An 18,593-nucleotide genomic window follows, 5' to 3' on the forward strand; every position below is an offset into this window, starting at 1 on the left:
ATGAGAGAACCTAGGTTTGACTGCTGTAGATTATGTATAGCCTGAATATGATTTTATAGATTTAAAGCTTAATTTTTCCTGGAGCTGAGCTTGGATGGCAGGAGCTTAAGCAATGGAAAGTGGGCTTTATTTCCTGCTGCTAGTCTTTCTTTAACTTCTTCCACATATTACCTTCCTGTGCCACAATGGAACCTAAACACTTAACACAGGTCACTTACTTAATCTGTGTTATTGTTATGTAAGGCTACCAGTAAATTGGGAACCTTACATATCTACCAGCAGATACTGTCTTTTTATCTATGCCGACTTGTAATCCAGTTTTGCTTCATTTGTTAGTCAGGTATACAAAGGTTCTCTATCATTCTATAGCAGACAGCCAGATGCAGATCTAGGCTCAAGCAAAAACAATGCTTGGTGGAGATTAGTAATGAAATTCGCTGGTTTTGTTTTGCAGTGGTCTGTCTGCCTTCAGGTTTTGATCTGCCCATGGCAAGAACCTGACTAGTCACTCACAGCCATCTCAGTTTCATCTGGGGTCCCCACCAGAATTCACAGAAAGGCAATCCAGAATTTGCAACAAGTGTATTTTTTTTATTAATCAAACAAAAAAGGAAAAGAGCTAGATTCCATACCACATTGGCAAATGCAAGTCGTTTTAGACTTCACTCCATGGCTGTAGGGGATATGACTAGGAGCAAAGGAAATTTAGGTGGGTGATTAGGAAGGAATTTGATCATGATGGTGGTTAAGCACTAGAACAGGCAACATAAAGAAGTTGTGGAATCTCTCCCCCTGGAATTTTTCAAGATCAAATTAGACAGACATAGCTGGAGGCTTAGTAATGGATTTCAAGCCTGAGCAAAGGGCTGGACCTGGTGACCTCATGGAGGTCCTTCAACCCTGCTTTCCCATGACTGCATGGGAAGCCTAGCGCCTGTTGCTCCAACTGGTTTCTTAGGGCTTAGCAAGGGCAACTAAACAGGTTCATGAGGCCTTTAAAGATGATCTTCCCACTCTTCAGTAAGAGCAAGTCTCATCATTGAGACAAGTGTCACTGCAATGCTTCCACACTAGTCTGCAGCCATTAGCCAGAGACCTAGGAAGTTTCCTCACTTGTGAACTCTTCCACTGACCCCAAATTGTCTGGAAATTATGTAGCTATATTTGAATACAGTAACACAGACTAGATAGCAATGCAAATATCAAGGTGATTGGGGGGGGGAGGGGGAGGAGAGGATGCAAAAAAAGAGTTTCCTTCTTCCCCCTGACTATTTAATACTCCATCTTTTGGAAACTGAAGCACAAGTTTTTTTGCTAAATAATTATTTTGGGCTGGGAACTGATATTAGGGAAATGCTCCAAAAAACCCCCTCCTGCTATGCCGTAGGAACATTTTAAAAATTGAAGCAACTCTCCACTTCTAATCTTCATTTCTATAATAGTAGTACATAGATAATACATCCTAGCCATTGTAATGGAACTTGTCCCAGTAGGCAATTACCCTAACTTGAACACGGGTATTATTAAAATTAAACTCTGAGAAATTATATCCAACTTGCCCAGCACTGGAGCAGTATTACAGCTCATTTAAATGAGTAGGAATCCTTCAACTACAAACTACTGGTAAATATTTAAAAATGCATCAGAGAGTTTATTTTGCCTTTTGTCCTCCCAAGCATGGTTTGCACTGGAGAAGGCTGCAGCAATGCACAGTGGCAGGGAAAATGGAAGGAAAAAAGTGAGGAGCCTTGGGTTTTATACTTTGCCTTCTGCACCCTTGCCTCAAGACTTTGCCTGAAGCCCATGCTTTTCATGTTTAGTCCAGTGGTTCTCACCCTTGGATGACTTGAGACATCCCTCAAAATTGCCAGCTACTAGGTGAAAGCAAAAGGGAAAAAAGAAGGGTGGGGGGGCAGAGAAAGGAGTTCTGCTGCAAAGAACACAGCAACCATAACAAGTCAGAAAGCATTTAAACACTATAGATTCTTATTTGAAGTCTCTGGGGTTCTCCTCCAAATTTTGTTCACATACCTAAGGGTGCCAACTGTGTGGCACCTTTGACAGCAACAAGCTGCTTTTGTTGAGAATCAAGTATTTAAAAAACAAACAAACAAAAAAAAACAACCCTCTTAGAACAGAAAGCCTGCACTTAACGGAGGGGTCCTGATTGGAATGGGGACTTAAGCCTCTGGCAGTTGTTCAGTTCAAAAGGGATTATGGATCAGATCCCATCATGCCACAACTGTCTCTTACTACACATGGCATGGAAGGAGGCATGACTGTTGGGATCTCAGACCAGATACCAGTCATCCCTTTGGCTGCCAGCCAAGGAGAAGCCCAGGATTGATTAACTAGATAATACTCGATTAAAGTGTAATGTTTGCTAAGGGCCAGTGTCTCCAAAATCCAAACATTTTGGCTTTAAAAAAGGGCAATATACCTGCTGAGAAGGCAACATGAAGCCAATTAAATATTAATATAATCCTGACATACTACCAATCAAGTAAGCTGCTTTTAGCAGGACCTGGTTGTTCTATTCTTGGTCCGCAAAAGAGAGGGTCCTCAGGGACCCTTTTACATCTTTACTTCTGCTTGTCCTTCCTTACAGCCCCTGATTCAACTAAAACAAATCTACTTACTGGGTAAGAACAGACCAATAACCATATCAGTGTTAAAGTTCCAGTGCCTACAGCCACACCTGCACTTACAGAAGCAGAGGACACCAGGTAGCTAGGTTTCCATTTAGAAGCCAGCTGAACATTCATCTTAAATTAGTAAGGTCTGTATACTTTGAAGCTTTATGCAGTTGCTGAGCATATGAAGCTATAACATCAAAGTTGCAGAAAGAGGTCGGAAGGCACACTTACTAGAAACCAGGCCTTTTGACCATAGCAGTTTGATATACTATGCAAAATACTGATATACAACCCGTTTAAGAAGTCACTTATTTTACTCTATTACTTTAGAGCTAAGGGGAGGAGCTGGCTGAGAAATAATTCTAGAAGAGCCACAAGTCTGCAAGAGTCATCTTCTCCAGGTGCCATTTTTTATAAAGAAGTTGTACACTTCTAAACTGAACACTGTTCTTTGCCACTGATAGAATTCAGTCAGAAATATCTTTGCAACAGAACGCAACTATTCTACTTTTCTTTCATGCTAGCTGGAAATCTAACTGTATATTCAGAAGTGAACTCTGTCTTTTATTGACTTTGTTCCATTATGAATAAAAAGTGAGCACTGGACAAAAATTAAGGAGCAATTGTATTGAGAACCAAAAAAGGGAATAAGAAGTTACTCCTTTACCTCTGCACAACACTGAATTTCCCACTGCAGAGACAGGCAGCAGGTTTAAAGGACTCACTTGAGTGAGCTTTAAACACTATCAAAGTCAAGTCTGTTTAAATAAAGGCAAATCAGATATCTTGCTCCAATGGAGTTCCATCTTCATGAGGAAAAGAGTGTAGTATGTGCATAAGAGATTTTATGCTGTTTGGGAAGTGGGAGAGAAGGGTACGGCAAAAATCCATGAAGCAGCAGGTATGAGTGCCCCATAAAAGCTAAGAACTCCAGGAAAGCTAACTGAACTGAATAAAACACAAAAATTATGCTTAAGTGAATATAGACCCCTTCAAAGTTACTTTAAAAAAGTACATTTATTTTAGAACACTGGAGTGCGTTTCAGTATGCCTAATTATGGTCTGAATAACTACAAGGTTTAAGGAGTCTTTTGCATTCCTAAAACGCACCTTAAATATTGAGCTCAGCATAGAAGCATACAGAATGTTTTCTTCGCAGTTCTAAGTCAATGAAAGCTTTTAGTACATCAGTAGATCAAGATATAAAAGATCCTCACATAGGGCAATTTCCTGCACTGAAACAGGAAGCAATTCCTGAATCAAACTCGCATTTTAGTTCAAAGTGTGTGCAAGTACATCTCTAGAAGTACTGCCATGTTCTCATTTGAAAAGCTTGTTTCTGGACTAATCACACTCGTAGAACAAACTCCATTAACTGTACAGGCCAAGCATTCTGTAAAATGTCAGTGTGGACTGCTGTTCTGTTAGCTAAACCACTGTATTCAGTAGGAGTTACTTCTAGTTATTAGTACTAAATACATTCAGAACACAAAATGTTAACTGTTAATGTTTCTGGCCTACACACCCAACAAGGACCCCCAAGGGGTACTTTTCAGCCCAATGCTTCTGTGTTATACATGTTCCAGCTCAGACTTCTCCATTGTATGCAGAGCCACTCCACATTAAAATGTAAAAACTACATAAAGCTGCAATGCCTGAAGCAGCACAAAATAGATGGGTTCTTTCTATTTAGAACTAATGAATGGCAGAAATTTGGGGGGAGGGAGAGAAAAAGAGATGGAGGTGTGAACCATGGGATTTTCAAAGGACTTCAGAGAAATGTCTTCCATTTCAATGAACTCTTAAAAGCAGGTCTAGTGCTGGAGGGATATTTATAGAATACAAAATAAAAAGATGCCAAGGCAGGATTAGGTGCCATTTTCCTATGAAGAGGGACGTTACTGCATAGAATGGTCACCACTCTTCAGCAGCAACCCTCCAACTACTGCAGCTCTCATTGCCTCCATCTTCTTTATAGCCAGAGGCTCACTTTGCCAAAGTGCATGCATCTAGAAATGCGGGGGGCGGAAAAAAAAAATATTGCACACCTTCCAACAGCCTGGACTGTGGATTGCAAGATCTTTGCAGGAGATTCCCCGAACAGAACCTACAGGCAACCATTTAAGTGGGATCTTGCACCAAGAGGAAATCTCCCCCAAATGGAACGTGTGTAAGAATTTCACTTTTCAGATGGAATTATCATGGGGAGAAGGCAGAAATTGTTCTAGAACAAAAAATTCAGGATCAGTCATTTCTGCTATATGACCTGCATGTGTCAAATATGACAGTGACCTTTAAGCCCAATTAAATAATTTATTTTGCAAGAAAAGAAACAAGCAAACAAAGAAGCAGAAGTATTAGTTTCACTGGTTGAATCTGTCCCTTTTCATACCATTTGGTGGTAACTTCAGACAGCTTCTTAAACCTTATGAAGTCACAGTTAAAAGTTCAGAATGCATTTATACTTGGTTTACTCAACGCCTTTGGCAAGTAGTCAAACTACATCCATGTAAAACTAGTCAAGTCATGAAGACAACTAACTGTTCTCTAGTTAACCATTGGCCATAGTAAACCTGGAGAAGGCAGAGACAGTTACCTGTAGTCAACAAGGTTAAGAATAATGTTTTTTCTAGCAATGACAAGTATATCTATACAAAGTAAGTTAAAGGATTTTTTTTAATTTAGTACTGGAGAAGACATTCAAACAATGAGGTATATACAACCATAGTAGTCATTTCTTTACATACATACATATTTATATATCTTTAATTTAGAAAAGATTCACCATTCCATTGACCAGTGATGCACCATCTTGGTATGAAGTATTGTATATCCCTGAGATAGTAACCTTAAGTTATGTCCTTCCCCCCAAATAGACAGTTTTCCCCCATTAGTTTAAGGTCACCAGCTGCAGGATTTCAATCCTTTCCCTTTCTTTACATGAACATCCAATTTGATTGGAGAGCAAAATATTTCGCTGCTGACAGATTTAGAAGGGTCCCTAACCAACAGAGTGCGATCATCTCAGCAATAATTTCAAATTATAATGAAAATCCAAGCTTTAAGACCCCTATTGTAAACTTTGAACTTGCCAATTAGATTCCAGAGAAGTACGACACAAAACCAATTCATCAAGTTGCTTCATTTCAACTAGCTGGGTGTGGTATATGCCAAGCATTAGGCAACAATGACGCCAATGCACATTTAACCAAACAGTTAAGTGAAGATTTAAGATGGTCACAAGTAAACCAAGTTCTACAAATAGAGTAGAAGTCCTAGTGCAGGCAGTAGGCTTCAAGTTTAATACAGAAAAAAGGAAGGATCTTGTATTTCTGGCAAGCAGACAGGATTTGTACAGGGCCAGGAATGGCAGAGCCAGGCTATACATGATAACCCTGGAAAGCGGAAGAGAGAGACTATTAGGCTTTAACAGGAAGTGCTCAAAGTGCATGTGCATGGTACTTGCCAGAATGTGCAAGAAGTTACCTGGCAAGATACGCATGGTTAATTAGAGCATCAGAACTCCCTTCTTTGCTCAAAAGAAAAATAAATATTTTAGGAGCCATTTGAATGTATTCTTCTAAATAAGATAGGAACCCTACTGGAGGACTGATATTCATGAACTGAAGTTCCTCTCCGATCCAGTGTAGAAGACAGAGAAGAATAGAGTGAATAGGATAAGAAAACACTTTGAAATAAGCAGCCTCATAAATGCCAATGAAATGATTTGCAAGGAGGGCCAAATAGCACAAAGAGCTGGAAATTAAAAGGCCAGATGCAGTCCAAGGCATGCCAATGACACCTATGCCACTCAAAAACTAGTTATCCCAGGAGGTAGATTTCATCCAGTGTTACAATTGCCATCCACACGAGTACCCTATTTGAGGAAAACAAATCAGTAAAGCCATTCAGGCAGTCCCAAAGTAGTAGCTTATGTTTCTTTGTGATAAGCAAGGCAAGCCTTCTGCATATCTTTCAAGAAAGCAGGTACTCCACTCTGTAAAAGAAAAAAGTAGAGTAGTTATTTTCTGATGCTGTAATAGACATCCCCCAGAGTGTAGACACCATTTTACAGCAAGAGGCTTTCAAATGCAGAAGACTGCCTATTAAGAATTTTACTATGAAGCAGTAGGCTGTATGTCCCTCATCTGTCTGTTCAGCAGGTCCATCCAAAAACCTATCACATAATGTAGCTCCTTAACAGGCCAATAACCTATTGAACTAATTTACTGGGGCATGATCTTTTAAATCTTTCCTCCTAGTCTGCAGCCACTAGCCAGAGACCTACGAAGATTCCTCACTTGTGAGCTCTTCCACTGACCCCAAATTGTCTGGAAATTATGTAGCTACATTTGAACACAGTAACACAGACTAGATAGCAATGCCAATATCAAGGTGGTGGAGGGGGTGCAGAAAAGAGTTTCCTTCCTCTCCCCTCCCCCTGACTGTTTAATACTCCATCTTTGGAGCACAAGGTTTTTTTGCCAGTTTCCAAAATAATTATTTTGGGCTGGGAACTGGTATTAGGGAAGCGCTCCAAAAAACCTCCTACTGTGTCATAGGAACATTTTAAAAATTGAAGCAACTCTCCTCTCCTAATCTGCATTTCTATAATCGCAGTACATAGAGACCTGCATCCTAGGAACAGCCATTGTAATGGAACTTGTCCTAATAAGCAATTACCCTAAGCTTGAACACAGGTATTAACATTAAGAGTTTGAGAAATTATATCTGGCTTGCCATGCATCAGGAAAGAGGCATGGTACAAGAAAAGCTGTTGGCACGAAAATATTCCTGTTTTCAGTCACAAATGTTCACGTGGATTAGGTTTTTTCTTAGACTACTCTAGTGAAAGCATATTTGGATCCCAGGTGTAGACCTTCAGGGAAAAACTACTTAGCCACAAAAAAAAGACTTCCCACAGCTTTCTTCTTACCTTGGCTGCCCAGTTGACAAGCCATGACGGAATCATACCACCAGGATTATCGAAGTAATACATATAAACTAGGAAATGAAAGAATGGAAGAGGAACACACATTATCTAAATCCTGAATTCCTTAGACAAGAGTACAAGTAAAGAGCTGCAGTGTTGCATGCTCTAGTTACTAGCACTGTGTGAAACAGAACGGTGCTGTTTCGACTTCAGTTTCAAGGTTTTGATGGAACAGTGTTTCATTTCGAATTTCATTTCAATTTGAAACTGGTGTGCCATTTTGCTTCGTCAAAGCAGTGACACTGTTTTGACTGTTTTGCCCATTCACTGTAATAGGGAAGCTTGAAACAGCCTCTCACCCAGCAGGCAGATGGGAGTCCGCAATTCTGGGAGGGCTGTGCCAGTCCTCCTGGGGCTGCAGGCCCTTGATCTGCCTGCCAGATGAGGGAGGGAAGCCAGGTGTTGCTGCCACCTGTGATCAGGGAGCTGGGGAAGGGAACTTAATCCGATAGCTCAGTTCCCCTCCCCAGTGCTACCATTGGGCTGGGGAAAGGAACTCAACCCAGCTGGGCCAAGTTCCTTTCCCCTGTGCTGCAACTGGCTTCCTGCAGCCCGGCCTCGAGAGGCGGGGAGACCCAGGGCTGCACTCCTGGCTGAGCTACATGGGGCTGTGGAGCCGCTGGGAGCGCAGCCCTGGTTCTCCCCCATCTCCCACCACCTGGCTGCTTTGAAAGAAAAAAAAAAAAACAAAAAAAAAAACAAAAACCACACCACTCGGAACATTTGAACTAGCCTCGAAATAAAACAAGGCTGTTTCAAAGCCCTTCATTTTGATTTTGCCGTTTCGAGCTCTGAATGAATCGAAAGTGTCGAATTGAAACATCCAGCTAAATTTTGCACAGCCTTACTAGTTACCAACTAACAGTTTCAATACAAGATCCAAACCAGGTTAGTTTAGATTAAGAGATGGTATGAAAACATTTATTGAACAGCTGCATTCCCCAAGTAAATCTACTTACTCCAGAGATAGGGAGACTATGTGATGTGCACACACAGTTTAGACAACTATTTCTGTACAAAGCCCTCTTATTTTGGAATAGCATGTATACAAGGAGTGTCTATACTGGGAGACAAGCCCTCTAGCCTATTTAAAACTTCAAACAAGATAGTTATATAAAGATTCCAACCTACACCCCTGCAGATGCTGGAAGAGATGCTTAGTGACAGAAATTGGGTAATAAAGTTATCCAAGTCAAATGTCATCTTCCCCCAGTTCAGTAGATATGGAGTATTATTATTGGTTCATTAGAGGTAAAATGAAGTCACTATAATCAAATGAAGTCCAATATAATGTTTCACCACATGCAGTATCTAGCACAGATCTTCAGAACATTTTGGGTTCTTTGCTGCTCTGAAGAGACGAACCAATTGTCAGCAACTTAAAGCCTCTCCTGTTTTACCTGGCTGCAAACTGATCTTCCCTTGGCAAGAAACGTGGAAAAAAAAAAAAAAATCTGGATCCACCAACTTACCCAGAAGAATACTCAAGTTTCTTACCTTTGGATCCGCTTTCGCCATCACTCTCGATCACTAGGGTTTGTTCATAACTCTTCACTCTGATAATGCCAGGCTTTTCTGGGCACTGAGGAACACATACACTTTTGGCCAGTACAATCCAAACCTTCCGCCCATTGACATCCATTTCTCGTCGTTCACGAACATACACATACTGTACTTGCAGTTGAAGACAAATGCCAAGAATCATCCGTTTCAAAATAAATATTTATTGTGGGAGCACTCGGGAACTCCAGTCAGGCTAGCTCGGTTGTAATAAGTCTGAGATATTATTGTTCTATTGGGGTGTGCCATCCTAACAACTACCACAATTCTTCACTCCTGCATAGTACCAGTGAAGTTGTTACACGGCAGCAAAATTATGCACTCATTTAGCATCATAACCACAGGATCTGACTCTTGATACTAGGAGTTAGGACTTCTCTCCAATTTAGCTTCTGATTATTTTATGCCAACAGCAAGAGATGAACAGAGTAAAAGAACCACACGAAGCTTTTCAGAAGTCCAGCTACACACACAAAAAAAAAAAAAAGTTTTTTGTCTGGATGGCAAAAACAAGGGGGAGAGGGGCTTAAAAGGATACATCTCTGTTTGAGAGAGGGAAAGGGTACTTCACTTCCCAGTAGATTACTTTCTTACCATCATCATCTGTCTTCTCATAGAGCTCTATATTTTGCAAAGAAGAAAAAAGATTGAGCAATGTTATTACCATGCTTAAACTTCAATTGCACCACTTCTATGATTGAGGCTAAACAGTGTTTTGATCTATGGAAAGAGGAGATTACAGAAAGGCGGCTGCAACTCTGCTCCTTTAAAACTTGTACATGCTACATTGAGTAGGGTTAGATCACAAGGGAAACAAAAATATTCAGGAATTAAGTGAAGTAAGTACACCTGAGACTGACTCTCAGCCTCTACAGACTATTGTTCTCTGTGCATCTATAAACTCAATAGAAGGCAGGTGTGTATTAGTCTGTCTCACTCCTAGACAGTTAACTCATTCAAAGATTTTTGCATCTCTCCGGCATAGGAATTATTTTATGTATATCCTGGCATCTGGTCATTCAGATGAGATTTACTGTTGTGTCTTCCTGGTCATGCTGTTCCCCCAGAAGCTGTCCGCATCCTTGAGATCCATTCCAATGGAACATGAACTGGACATATGCCAAGTACAGAGAGCCTCTACTATACCATATTAGCGAAATTTGAGAAAAACAGTGTTATCCACTGGCAGGCAGTATGTACCTATATTCCAGGGTAAACACCAATAACCAGCAGAGCACACTGAAGATTCAGCTAAGAGCAGGAGGAATGGTAAAATCCAGCAACACTTAAAGGATTGCATGTGGGAAGAGAGTAGAAGGAAGTCAATCAGTATAAGCCAAACTAAATCACAGGAGGCAATGAGGAAGCTTTCTACGGCAACAAGGTTATTTCAACATCTGTTGTATGGTGGGTTCTGAAGCAGATTACAATACTCAGTGGACCTAATCTGACCATGATGCAAGTCCTACCTGCTGCTCCCTCCAGGGTGGCAAGATGAAGGAAGGAAGAAAACAGGAGAGAATACAGGAGTCACTATTAGCTGCATGGTCAACTACACAAAGATGCTATCTAAACTAGCGAGTTGGTAGACAAAGCATATTTTCTGTGCTATAGAAGGCACTTCCTCCATTCTTGTTAGAATCTGCAATTTCTTAAAGTCTTGCTCTAAACTCAAGGGACTGTTTGAAGATACGCAGATATTGCAATGACTGGACTGCCATGCTAAAAACAGCTTTTCAAGTTAGTAGTGATTTATAAGTAGCCTTGGAAGAAGGGAAAGAGGCAGAATAGGGTTTAAGAGAGTGCTGTGTTACTATTATGTCTGGTTCATAGATGCTTACTATTTAGCCCACAATAAAATGTCCGCCCTTCCTCCTCACCCCACCCATTATCACTAGTGGGAAGTCACAACAACCTGCTGTAGTCCCTGCATGGTCATGGCAAACACTACATTATCATTTTTTTCCACCAGAGGTCAGTGGAGTACTGGTTTGATGCTTTTTAATTCTCCTTATTCCTAAACAGGATCAGTCTTCACCTTTTCTAGATAAAGAAGATACAAAGACATGATCCAGAGAGAAGCAAGGCATGTGGTTTTAAGAATGCGTAAAGTTATACATCTATCCTCAAGCGAGAAATCTGGGCACGTGATTAAGAGCTACACGCACTTATTCTTCCTTTAGCCCATCTATGCAAGAGGCCAAACTGTTCAAAGCAGGCCAGCAAAACTTTAATTACCCACTCCGTAGGTTGAAACATCTGCAATTATACTGGAAATAGTTAAAATGCATTATTTCTTTATTTAAAGCAATTACAGAAGCATTTATTAGTCAGCCCCGCTTAGTTTTATTCATAGTACTGCCTCTAAACATTGTTACTTTAGCAAGTTTTAACATTTTGAGGCCTTGCTTCTTCAGAGAAGTTTGAGCACAGCAGGGATAGGCAACAGATTTTTGTACAGCTTATACTGGCCAGTCCCTACTTTTCATGAGTCAACCCATCACCCCCCCAAGAAAAAGTACGTGCATTAAAAGCTATCTGTGTGAAGATAAATACCTCCAAGATTGTGAAATGCTTGGATGTGTTGTAATGGTAGTCACACACTCATTCTGAATACAGAACATGTCACCGATACTGGCCAGAACTTTAGCCAGGGAGAGTTGGCCAGAGTTTCTTAGTTGGGTGCTGAGTAGGGAAAAACTCAGCTATCCTATGCCAACTTTTTTTTCTTATTTGGAAGAGGAGCTGCTTTTGAGAATCTGACCCCAACTGTAAGTGCTGAGCATTAAGAAGTCTATTTAAAAAAAGAAGGGGCCTTAAGAGCTCTGAAGAAGAAAAGTTAATAAAAAAAGTCTTCAAATCTCCAACCTTTTGATCCTGCAGCAGCTTTAAGTGCATGTTGCATTTACTAACCTTTAACATACTGATCCCATTGCTTTCTGTAGTCCAAATCCATATAGACATCTGCACACAACTCAGGGGAGCAATCAAGAAGGCTGCCATAGATTTTATACTCATACAGTCCCGAGTTCTACAAAAAAAACAGAATGCAGGAGTTACCATGTGGGAAAGTGAGACATTCTAGGTCATGAAGAGCAGCTGGAAGTACAAGCAAGCGTGAGATTACTTTCACGCTTTTAAAACAATGTAATGGTTTTAGGGTAGTCCCAGGTTTGTGAGCATGTGCATGTGTGCAGCACAGCCTTTCATGTGCAAACTGAAAGGCTAAGCAAAACACAGCAAAGGTCTCTCATCCAAAGCTTAGTACTATTCCTTGGTGTAAGATGCAACTAAAGTGGTTTCACTTGAATTTGTCAGACTACTTGAGGATGTCAAGTGCTTGCCCCTGTAGAAAAAGTCTTGCTCTAGTCTCAAGCAGTGGCAATATTCCTCATACTTCAATGGCACAGGGACAAACCTTTGAGGGAATCTGGTCTACAAATAGCTTTGAGTCATTTATTATCCATTCATATTTCAAGAATAAATCCCATTGGTAAGGCTTTGCAGAATTAAGCAGGGTCATACAAGATGTGTTAGCTGTAGCACAGGATCATGGCCACCTATGATGGAGTATGCTTGCATATAGTGTACTATATACAAGAAGTGCAGCTATATCCGTTATTTTCTTTTTTGAGAACATCCTGCACCACACCCCTCCAGGAGACGGTCTAACGTGCTGATGCTTTTTAAGAGTGGCTTAACATATGGAAACTCCATTTGTGCACGAAGACAGCACACAGCACTTACAGTGCACCATTGTTGGTGCTAGCTGAAACAATGCCGTGGTACAGGTGTACAGTGTATGAGGAGGAGATACGGGAAGTTATGCTTATATGATAGTGCACAACATGAATTGTTGGCCTTTGTTTTGTCCCACCCATCTATATATACACATTAGTCACCAGAGCAAGAAGGCTAAAAAGATACCCAGCAACAGCACTAGCAGATGAGTCAGAAAAAAAGGACAGCCCTGCTCATCTCTTCAGTTGTCTCCCTCCCAAGAAGCATAGTTCCCCTAGTTCCAAGCCTGAGCCACTTTATACTTGGTATGGATTGTGAGGAAGAGTGAAGTCAGGATCTTTTTGGGAAATTCCTACTTCCACTTTCCGTAACACACCCTGTTCCATGGATAATGCTTCATTCTTCAGTGCAGTTAACTCAGTCTTTTATAAACATAATTAAAAGAAAAAGGACATTTCAGTATACATGGCATGAATCATGCTCCTTGTGCAATAAGGCATTACCATTTCCATTTTTTTTCCCCCACAATGTCTCAAGCTAATTTTGATAAAGCAGCATATCTCTAAATCAAGCCCACACCCAGAGGAGTATTTTTCAGAGCAATATGCTGAACAACAATGCACACAGTCATCTCAGGATGATGCTTCAAAACAGTTAAAAAGTTAACAGAAAAACAAAGCCCTCCCAAGTGTGGACCTGGGCAAAATTTAAAATTTTTCCATTATGGTAATCAAAAGCATGCCCTCTGGCTTGTTGCAACAATACATGCTTCTATGCTGCCCCAATCCCAGGGGAAAGCCAGGCACTTGTTCTGCATGTAGAAGAAACGACGGGCATGTGTGCATGACACTTTAAAGCAGACTAAATGTTTTTGCACCACTTTAATGGTGTCAGCGTTTACACGCATGGATGGCGTATTGCTCATTGCTACAGTGACGGTAAACAAATCCAGCAGCATAATGCACCTTAAGTGACTTGGGGTGCAGCAAACTAAAACTCCTCTGAGGAGTTTTAGTTTGTTGTCCCTACAGCTGTGGAGCTAAGCACTGTGCTCCATGCAGCTCAGGGGCTCTGCAGGCAGCTCTGCAGGCAGCCTAGAAAGGCAGGCTCCACTGAAGGAAAGTGGCGAGTCTGATCCCCCATCCCCTCCCCACTCCGGAGCCTGCCTGCCTGAGCTGCACAGGGCCCGATGCTTCCCTCTGTGGCTGCAGTGCCCCCCAGGACCACCCAAGCCAGGTGCTACCTGGGAGGGGCCACCGCTGCCGTAGAGGGAAGTGCCAGCCCCTTCCCTCCCTGCAGTGTTTGGGCTAAACCCAGATTTAGATATCCTTGAAGGGAAAAAACATTTGTTCTTTAGCCATGCAAGATATGCAATAGTTACAATAAAATTATTTAATCCTGCAAGTCCATTTCAGTACTTGAGAAGTCTATTATGCATGCCCAAGTTAGAAGACGAGACTTGACTTTATATGCTAGAGTATTTCCCCCTCCTTCTTCCCCCCCCCCAATCCAGTTTTACAGAGATTCCAATACTTTCTAGGAAAGGCTAATCCTACTAAAGGGTTTATTAGAAGTTCTGGATACCAACACAAATTTTTTTTGGCTTGGGAAGAGTTGCATTTGTAGCCATATGCCACAAACATGAAAGAGTCAAATTTGATTGTGTTAAAGTATTAACCAGGCCGTAACATTAAAAAAAAAAAAAAAAAACTTATTGAGAAGCATTACCCCATCTTTCCATTGATGGAAAGAAAACAAGGTCTGTATATGCTTTTGGAGCTGCTGAGAGACACTTTCCAATACAGTGAAGGGAACAGGATAAGCCTCCTAGGTTTGGACAATTTAAGACATCTCCTATATACACACACACACACCCACCACACACATTAAGACAAAGCCAACAATTGAAGTTGTGTGACAGTACATCTGACCTTCTATTACTAATGAAGTACAACAAAGAAAGTAGCTGTAGCCAAAGGAATTGGGCTGCTCCATGAACTAGGCTCCAAAGCTGGCCAGCTAAAGTTTACTGCCAGTTTGCCCAGTCAGGAGAATCTATAGGATTTAATTGAGAGTAGGGGGCCGAGTCTCAGGTCAGTCGTGCATGTGTTTTTAAGAGAACCACCATCAGTACTTCAAAGCCTCAGAATATACTGAGGTGTGCCCCCACCACTTTTTTTTGGGGGGGGGGGGGAGGGGGGGGAGAGTCTGGGTTTCATAGACTTTCAGGGTTGGAAGGGACCTGAGCAGATCACCGAGTTCGACCCCCTGCACTGGGCAGGAAAGAGTGCTGGTTTAGAAGAATGCAAGTAGTGAAGACTCCTAGCATAGCTCCAACAGCACCAGGACTGTCAGTGTGCCCCAGCAAAAGATGGCATATTTGGCATTTACAATGAAAGTAGCTACATTAGCAGAGTTGCTCAACTAGACAAGTCCTGAAGAGTTAAAGATTCCATATACAGCAGTGTCCACTACCACATTACATTTGAGAAGCTACTAAGCACAGTTAGATTTCCACCCTCCAACCAACTCTTTGGGCTTCTCATAAACAGTTAAAAAAAAGACTTCCAAGAATCAGACATACCACAGCAACAATGGACTTGGGAGCGGGCAGGGAAAGGAAGTAAGTGGTGACCACTTCTCTTATGATCTGGATCCAGAGCCTATTAAAAAAGTATGCAGAAGGGCTCTTACTGCCTGCAGTTGGGTGTGGATGAGGCAGAATGAGCTATTTATTCATGCAAACAGGCACCTTGAGATTTTACATAAAGTCTCAAATCCACTGAGGACGGAGATACTTGTGTCAGAGACAATGCAGAGGCTTGCTGGTTAGGCAGTCAACTGAAGTCACTTAGGATTCAGTGCAGCATCAAGCCTAAAAAAAAAAAGTGTAGCCCAAACAGTGTTTACACCATTTTGCTCACTCATGTTTACAATCAGTACTAACTAATCCCAGATTCAGATACAATGTGGGGCTCATTTCCTTCTATTTAAAACAAAAAAACAACACAAACAAACAGCATCTACATCATCTTATAATGCAAGACAGGATAGCCCTAGCTTACTCCTCTAATCTTTCCAATTGCTTAGGATAACTGCATTCCCTTTGTTTTCCATAACAGCTATCCAGCTGTACAGCAAGTCATCTTTGTTATTCTTTTTCTGGCTCCTTTCTAGTGTCTGTTGACAAGTAAGCAGAGCCCACCAAAACCCCTGATCCCACTGGCAGCATAGCCAATTCCAGCTACACTGCAACAGGATAAATTAAAAACAGACAGTTTCCCTCTTGTCCACTATCTCCTTGTTTTTCCAAAGGAATAAACATCATGCAGTAATTTCCCCTCTGGACATTTCAACTCCAGTGTCTTGTAGACTCCCACCACCACTCCCCTCCTTTCCCCAAGGAACAGTAGGTTAGTTTCATGCTTTCAAGAAGGTGGTGCAACTTCTTACAAGGAAAAGCACTTACAGTGTAACCAGCTTCCCAGCCAAGACGGTTCACATTTTACTCAACAGATCTTGATTACAGGCTTCCTTAGGATGCATCTTTCCCTGCATCTGATCAGGAATTAGACTTTATGGAGCTATCATACTTATATCAAAAGTGAAAAGGCAGCATTAATTAGGTGATTAAATTATGAGTCATGTCAATCAGTGGGAGGATCAGTGCCTAGTCCCTAGACCCCTCTCTTATTTAGGGATGGGCCACTCAGCCTCCTCTCAAATAGAAGAAATCCCTATTGACAGTACCCTTTAGACTTCTTAAACCAAATTCAAAGTCTTTGAAAGCAGTATAAACTTTATGCCTAGCTAAACTGTTCTACTCCCCAATGTATGTTGTATTTGCGGAGTTACTCTACTACTTCAATAAGCAATGAGAGCATCTCTAGATTAACAAAAAGGCATCAGTATATGCTTTGCATAGGATATGGAGGAACACTTCATGCTTCAGGGGACTGTATGAAGTGGGTGATGAAATCTTGAAGGCTTATGCCTCTAGATCCTGTTTAGCTGAATTGATTATAAAATATTGTTTCTCAGTATGCTTTGTATGTAGCAAACACAAAAATCTCAGCAGTATCTCTGCCTGTATGCAGAGTCAGGCTTTGGGAGAAGGGACAAAATGTGACCCCCTAGATGCCCAAACTCATCATATCCCCCAAGAGCCTTCCATGTGCAGATAAGAGCTGGCCAAAAATATGTTTCTATTATCGTTATTAAAAATAATAAGATTTATTTGAAGAGAAGTGTCCATTTAGAGACTTACTCCAGACCATTAATAAGTATCAACATAACTGACAGTCAGACTATGCCACCAGACATCCTGTATTGAGTGTTTATACCTTTGTGCTATAAATTAGTTTTTACTAGCAATTAGTAGTAGAAGTTTCCATTATCAAAATTTTATAATATTTAAGGAAAAACCCCCAACACTACTCAGTTAGATCAACCTAAAAACTTTCAGCAAGCAGTTTTGCATTCTCACCGTCTCTTCTCCTTCCCCCCTCCCACCCGCTTTTTGGGATGGCAGGGCAAGGGAAGAGAGGAAGAAAAGTTCTTGGAAAAGACATGGAGACAAATTATTAAGTCCCCCCAAATACTGGCTTCAGTATTAAGCAGCATGAAATGAAAGCAGCCTGCATTAGTCTGGTTGTAGAGAGACTCCATAAAGAGCTTGCCAGGTATTCCTGCTACACCGCAGTTGGAAGCCTCTACTCTGTTGAGACAGGGAGACAAGAGCCCAGCCCTGTGTTACACACTGTTTTGCACCATCTGCTCTTTAAGACAGCAGGCATCTCCAAGTGAGAGAGAAACCAAGTGGAAGCTGGAAGAGCAATGAGCTCTGAGATAAGGAGAGTTTGATGACCTGCAGCTGCTGCTGCCACCAACTTTGCATCTGGTCCTCCAATCTGGCTAAGGGTGGGAAGAGAGATTTCCTCTGGTGCTCAGCTGCATAGCTTTAAAAGACATCAGCCATGCTGCTTGATGGCCATGCCTACAAGATTCAAAATTCAGCACTACCAAGTAATGGAGGCCCTTTAATTGGCAGGCATCTGCTCAAAGTAACAGTAAAACAGACCCAGGAGTGTGTTGGAAACAACTTTGAGTCAAGTGTCAAAAAAACAGCTCGAGGGGAGGCTTCTCTAGATTTCATTCTAGCAGAACTGAACTGCTTGAAAATGCAAAGGCAAGAAATGGGTGACTGATAATAAGCATGCAATTCTTAGGAAGGAGGGCAATAACAGAAGACAGTCTTTGGACTGAACTGGTGGGCAAGATCCCATTGGCAGGTAGTCTAATGCAGAAAGAGTTTGAGAGATTTGGCAAGTTTAAAGGAAAATTAAGAAACAGGCACAAAAGAAGTAATCCAATGTGAAGAAAAGTATAGCAACAGAGACCAGCCCAGCTTTTTAATGGACTTGCAATTGATGAATAACTAAGATGAAGAATGAGGTAAAGAGCATGAAGAACAGCAAGAGCACGTGGGACCAAGAGTCAGAAAGGCCAGAGCTAAAGCAAAAATGCAACTAGCCGCAGTCACTGAGAAGGAATAAGACATTCTACCAAAAAAAGAGTTAATCAAGGGAAGAGCAGATCCGTTAATCACTACTCAGTGAGGAAGGAAAGCTAATGAACAACTTTGTCAGCAACATCTGACAATG

General features: G+C 41.3%; 1 protein-coding gene across 5 annotated transcripts in view; it reads right to left on the minus strand.

The window, feature by feature from the left end:
• Positions 1–4,935: 4,935 nt before the first annotated feature.
• Positions 4,936–18,593, minus strand: part of PCTP (phosphatidylcholine transfer protein) — a 14,839-nt gene continuing 1,181 nt past the window's right edge. For 2 of the 5 annotated variants that reach the window (XM_059732066.1, XM_059732069.1), the window contains exons 2-6: positions 12,103–12,220; positions 9,728–9,810; positions 9,127–9,298; positions 7,573–7,640; positions 4,936–6,633 (exon numbers count right to left, since the gene is read on the minus strand). In XM_059732066.1, the coding sequence (XP_059588049.1) occupies positions 6,568–6,633; positions 7,573–7,640; positions 9,127–9,298; positions 9,728–9,810; positions 12,103–12,220 (507 nt within the window). In that variant the 3' untranslated portion in view covers positions 4,936–6,567. Of the gene's footprint in view, positions 6,634–7,572; positions 7,641–9,126; positions 9,299–9,727; positions 9,811–12,102; positions 12,221–15,514; positions 15,617–16,399; positions 17,946–18,593 lie in introns of those variants that run through there. The other 3 variants (XM_059732068.1, XM_059732071.1, XM_059732067.1) reach the window with 3 other exon arrangements.

Source organism: Alligator mississippiensis, chromosome 8 (genome assembly GCF_030867095.1).
Source record: "Alligator mississippiensis isolate rAllMis1 chromosome 8, rAllMis1, whole genome shotgun sequence".
NCBI lineage: Eukaryota > Metazoa > Chordata > Crocodylia > Alligatoridae > Alligator > Alligator mississippiensis.